Source organism: Rhipicephalus microplus, chromosome X (assembly GCF_043290135.1).
Source record: "Rhipicephalus microplus isolate Deutch F79 chromosome X, USDA_Rmic, whole genome shotgun sequence".
NCBI classification, from domain to species: Eukaryota; Metazoa; Arthropoda; class Arachnida; order Ixodida; family Ixodidae; genus Rhipicephalus; species Rhipicephalus microplus.
Window position 1 is genome coordinate 219,288,170 of NC_134710.1, and position 5,738 is coordinate 219,293,907.

Sequence of the window (5,738 nt, forward strand, 5' to 3'; positions counted from 1 at the left end):
GAACCTCAATACTAACTACTTAAATTCAATTAGTTTTATGACTATGGAGATCACCAGCAATGCTTTTACTGAATGATGTTCCCTCTTCATGAGATGCAATAAAACACCACATTTGAATTATACAAGTTTTCTGTTTACTAAGTTGAGGCATTTGTTATTAGATCATTTGTGATGTGTTTGACAATGTGTGCAAATGCATGGCAATTGAAACAGCACCTGTTCAATCAGAGCAAAATACTCTATTCACTGCAGTGAAGTTCAATATGTTGTGACACCATCCTGACATGCTAAAGAAAATCCGAATAATTTGTGACAATCTCTACTTCAGAAGTACTTGAATCTCTAGACATTTAGTGTTCACGTATTAGCAGTTTGTTATAAAAAGATAGAAAAGAAGCTACATAAAGAGTAAAGATAGAGCTTAGTATAACATTGTTCGCAGCACGAGCGGCCGGGGCAGTAGAACCAGTTCTAAACGTTTTTAACGCGACAGCGTTAAAGCTCGTGTCGCAGAAAACCCGCTGCCGGCGTCAGCCCAAGGAGGTTTAAAAAAAACTTCTGGAGTGGAAGCGCCTGCCCTCTGGTGACGCCGACGGCCGCCATGTTGCTCCAGGCAAAAAACGTGCCGTCGGTCGTTTGGGCCCCCGCCGTTCGCGCCACTGAACAACAGTTGTCGCGTTTGTCCCTCGTTCTTTTGTTCTGTGCGGATTTTGTGCAGTTCTAAAGGAAGTTGACACGATTCCGGACGTTATCGTGAGCTCGTGTGTCGCCTTCGGCTGCACTAATCGTGCGAAGCAGAAGCCAAGAATCACTTTTCACGTGTAAGTACGCGGGAAAAAGCGCTTTCAATCGCTTGTCTCCTTTGGCGCGCTACCTCATTCAAGAAGCGCGGTTTCAGCTGAAAACTTACTTTCATTAGCATTTTTCAGCTGGCGAGTAAAAGTTGAATAACCTATTTTGTGCGTGTGGTACCGCAGGTTTCCGAAAGACAAGACGCTGCGTGACGCATGGCAGCTTGCTGTTCGGAGGGATGGCTGGGAGCCTAAGAATGCGGACGTTCTCTGCTCGGAGCACTTTGAAGCCAACTGCTTTGACAGGACGGGCCAAACGACCAGACTGCGACCAGGGAGCATTCCTACCATTTTTCCTGCGTTCCCTGCGCATCTCCAGAAACCAGTGAGTACCATCACGAATGTACATTTTTGTTACGGTAAATAAGCTATAGATTTCCGAATGTGTAGGAACAGTTTCTCGTTTCCTACGTGTTGTTCAAAATCACACCACTCTCTGACAAAGCGCACGTCACGTACACTTTCTTGTCCAACTTTTTTTTTCACTGTGCGTGCATAAATACGGGCACGCTAAAGTTCCGCACCGAAACTATAAAAAGATCCCCGAGGTAGTAATCCCGTTTCTAGTCAGTCTAAGCAGTGGGTGGGACCATTATACCCGGCTTCTGAACTTGCAGGCGAAAAGAAAGCGAGAGGCCCCTAAGTGTCGGACTGCGCTGTCACCTGTCGTCCGTGCTGAGGCAGCGGTTGAAATGCCATCTGAGCCTTCTTCGCCGGCGAAGGATTGGTACCGTTCCAAGGCAGAGGAGTCTGCACAAGAGGTTCTCCAACTAAAGAAGAAAGTTAAGACACTGCAGCAATCCAAAAGAAGGCTAAGCAAGCGGTGTGATGCGTCAGAAAATTTGATCAAGGAGCTAAAAGAGAGGAAACTTTTGTCAGAAAAAGGCCTTGAGGTCTTTGAAGCAACGTTCTCGCCTGAAATTCAACAGCTTCTTGTCCGAGCCCATGAAAAAACAAACAGGATGTACCCCCCAGAGCTACGTGCATTCGCACTCACTCTGCACTACTACTCTGCGGCTGCGTATGAGTATGTGCGGTCGAAATTTAACAACGCTTTGCCTTCGCAACGTACGTTGCGTGAGTGGTACAAATCTGTAAATGGCGATCCGGGTTTTACCTCTGAGCCTTTTGATTTTATTAAAAATTTAGCCAAAAGCCAGGACAAGCCCCTGATCGCAGCACTCATGATGGATGACATGGCCATCAAAAAACATGTTCAGCTTGTTGGGAAGAAAGTGGTAGGCTACATCGATCTTGGAACAGGTATCTCCGATGATAGCCTGCCCGAAGCGACAAATGTCTGCGTTTTTATGCTGGTCGGCATGAATATGCGACTAAAAATACCTCTGGGGTATTTCTTCATCGAGTCTCTTTCTGGATCTGAAAGAGCTGCACTAACACAAGAATGTCTGTCGAGATTCTCGTCAATAGATGTTGAAGTAGCATCATTAACATTTGATGGTGCCGCCTCGAACTTTTTTGGTTGCGTAAGAGGAAAGGGCGGCTATAACATGCTGCTCTGCACTGCTCTCTAGTGAGCTGCCACCACTAACAGCTGTGAAAACAAACGGTGGTCTGGTGGCGCCATCGAAAGACGTCTTGAAGATTTGCCACACTGGTGAGAAAGGGCTTCGTGCCCTACAGGTTCAATGTGAGGACCTAAAATCGTTGCATGCAAACAGTGATCGCCTCATGGTAGAGGTGTTAACGGAGGTGTTTGAACAAGCATTATTTTCTTAGTTAGAGCCTCGTCCGTTGGACTGCGATCCACTCGACAATCACATCTACGTTTTGGCGAAAAAGATTGCCAACCTGTATATAACAATCAGGCTTCACCACATTTCCAAAGAAATCAACCGCAAGAACTCGCGCAGTGGGGTACGAACCCAGCTGACAAGGACTATTATATTTAAAAATCTGTAAGGTACAGATGAGAACCAGCGTTGAACAAAGCGGAGCAGCTGGTATATTCTATATTTTTTGCAATTTCAGTGTGTTGTTATAGAGTTGCCTGATATAACCTGCGTTTTGGGAATCAGGCCGTTTTCGTGTGAATTGTTTCTGTTTTATTGTATGTGCTTTTGGAAATTGTATAAAGCCTTGAATGAATAAAAACTCATATACCCCTGTGTTGCTTCCACCGTGAGCCTCATTTCGAGAATTGCAAGCGAATCCGCACTTACAGCAGCTAACCGTTGTAATGCATATTCGCTAATACGTAATCGCGTACGGCTCACGTGTAATATCGTAACTGACGGCTTTGTACAGATCTTGTTTATCTAACACGAAGAAAAAAATGCGAGTGAAATTAGTTACACTAAGTGCCCCGTTTCATTCGAAAAAGCCGCCACGGAAGCGCGCTGGATACGTTGTCTGCGCTCTCTCTTGCCTGGAGCAAGATGGTCGCCAACCGGTTTCCCCGGCTTCACCCGCTTGCGTAGGCGTGAATAGGGGACCTCCACTCCAGAAGTTTTTTTAAACCTCCTTGCGTCAGCCCCGTTGGTTGTGAGCGAAAAATCGTCCGTGCGTCTGTGACCAAAAATTCAACTTACCGAGATAGCCGTGGGAGGCCGCTACTTGTCCACGTGTGCGCGCGCGATCATACCAAAAAAAAAAAAAAACCGCGCATTCGGAGAAAAAAAAGTGCTCAAAGTCACGAGGCGCGGTAAAGTTTCTTTGCCCGGCCACCCCTCTCTGCTTAGCTTCCAGCGCTTTCGTCGGGACGAGAGAAGAGATAATGCAATTGCAGCATGCGACAAACCTTTGTGACTCCACTCGCACTGGGCGGCTTAAAATTTTCGTGGCGTTGAATTCGTGAGGCAATAATCTCTGAATTAATTCCATGATAACTCGAAAAAGTGTTTCAGGACCCCTTTAACGCATTTTGTTCGACAGGTGTCACGATGAAAACGAGCCAATTCGGTGATAATAGCGCGCTGGTCCAATCTACTGTGTGCGTGTTTGTGTGCGTACGTGTGTATGTAACAAAACACATCAATAAGTATGCACTTAGCGGTTGAAGGGTGCACCAGGGGCTAGATTTCACTATCACGTTCAACTCTTAAAGGCGAAGCTTAAGGGTCCCCCAATTTTTCAGATTTTTTACCTTTCCGTGTTTCTAAAGCAGCACGCGATTCATTAGTTGACCTTGGCTTACCTGTACTTTTCCCGCACTTTAACCGGTCTGGGCTGAGAAGACTGCAGTTACTATGCGTCCATTCTAACAATTTTGAAGGAATATTTCTAGTTTATATTTTTTGCGTGTCTTACATGAGGTCACGCCTGTCGTGGACAGCTTTCTTGGGCGATTTCAAGTTCGGGGAAGAGGCACGTGTCTAGCATGTGCGGCCCCCGCGTCCATGGCCTTGGACTATCAAAGCGCGCTTGACTGAACGGCTACTGTTCTCGCCTCCGAAGTGGGCCATAAAACAACCACGTCCACCAGTGTCAGTGGTAGTTTTGTGTGTGTTTACATATGTGTGGTGCAAGAAGGAGAGCCCACAGGACTCCCTATGATATCAGTAACCAGTTGTCAGCACCCGAGCTGCGCGGAATGTTTCCTTTTATCGGGGTCAATAAAAGAGTGTTTTGTTGTAATAGCCTGTTTTGTTTAGCCCTCTGATATTTCACAAATTGAGCCATCGAGTCGTAGGGACACTACAACGCCTTTCACGGAGTTTTCTTTTGTCGCCGCCACATAGCGCATATGTCGTTGCCATCTTCATATCTAGCAGTCACTGAAGTATGCATTACTCGAATATACTACACCAATAACTAGCTTCTCAGTGGTATAAACCCTTTCTCTTTCGTGAGGGGGGGGGGGCAGCATACCTCACTGGTCAGCAGATTATAATATATATATATATATATATATATATATATATATATATATATATATATATATATATATATATATATATATATATAACTCATCCCCTGATGAAGGGAGGACCCCTCCCGAAACTGTTGGGAAATAAATATATTTATCCTTGTTGACAACGCTCCCGTTGTGCCATATCCCATACCTTCACGAAGACTAACTGGCCCATTGAATTATTACTGCCACCATATATATATATATATATATATATATATATATATATATATATATATATATATATATATATATATATATATATATATATATATATATATATATATATATATATATAGAGAGAGAGAGAGAGAGAGAGAGAGAGAGAGAGAGAACTTCATGGAGGACACGCTCGCAGTTGGAATGGAGATGTACCAAGCGTCAACGAGAATACTCCCACGTCGAATGGGGCTCTAGCAGCCAAACACCAAAACATACATTCGGCAAACCCTCTTGTATCAACGTACAGTAAATATTTCATTACCCCTGTAAACGCGCGTTTTATTTTCGTGTTATAGGACGATTCCCATGACGGAGGGATGAACCTTCTTTTTTTAATGAATGATTACTGTTATATTTGTTCATAACAAGTATTAGACTTTCTTGCATATATTCAGGCCTGTGTGTATCAATTTGCCTTGTTGCTAATAGTCTGAACACTGTTTCTAGAGCGTAGAATCAATATTTATATTGCTGTTGCCAAGTTATACTACTGTTAATAACTTATTATCAACTTCATAACCTTTTTATTTCAAAATATGTAATATGTGGTGTTAGGGCCATACTTCATTCTTCACACTTATTGTATTTGTATTGATATTTCTTAAAAGGCCCCGAGGCACCTGCATAAGTACGCCAATACAAACGGGGTAAACAAGGTTTTCCTTCGCAAGAACAAAATGTGGGCGATGATAACGTTAAACTACCCTCGTTGCTTCATTTATAAATGGTCGTTAGCTGTATATGATTGGTGGAAACAGTCTTTGTGATGTACAGAGTACCAGCTTGGTACG

The 5,738-nt window shown here is 43.9% G+C and overlaps 1 protein-coding gene across 1 annotated transcript; it reads left to right on the forward strand.

Annotated features, from left to right (window-relative positions):
• Positions 1-667: 667 nt before the first annotated feature.
• On the forward strand, positions 668-2,980 carry LOC119187727 (DNA transposase THAP9). Its single transcript, XM_037435805.2, has 3 exons — positions 668-821; positions 978-1,176; positions 1,469-2,980. Exon 3 carries the CDS (start codon positions 1,544-1,546, stop codon positions 2,384-2,386), a length of 843 nt encoding a protein of 280 aa, XP_037291702.2. The 5' UTR covers positions 668-821; positions 978-1,176; positions 1,469-1,543; the 3' UTR covers positions 2,387-2,980.
• Positions 2,981-5,738: the final 2,758 nt, after the last annotated feature.

Bases quoted from the DNA above. Each gene is read 5' to 3' on its own strand.
- LOC119187727 (XM_037435805.2), top strand. From the start codon at position 1,544: ATGCCATCTGAGCCTTCTTCGCCGGCGAAGGATTGGTACCGTTCCAAG.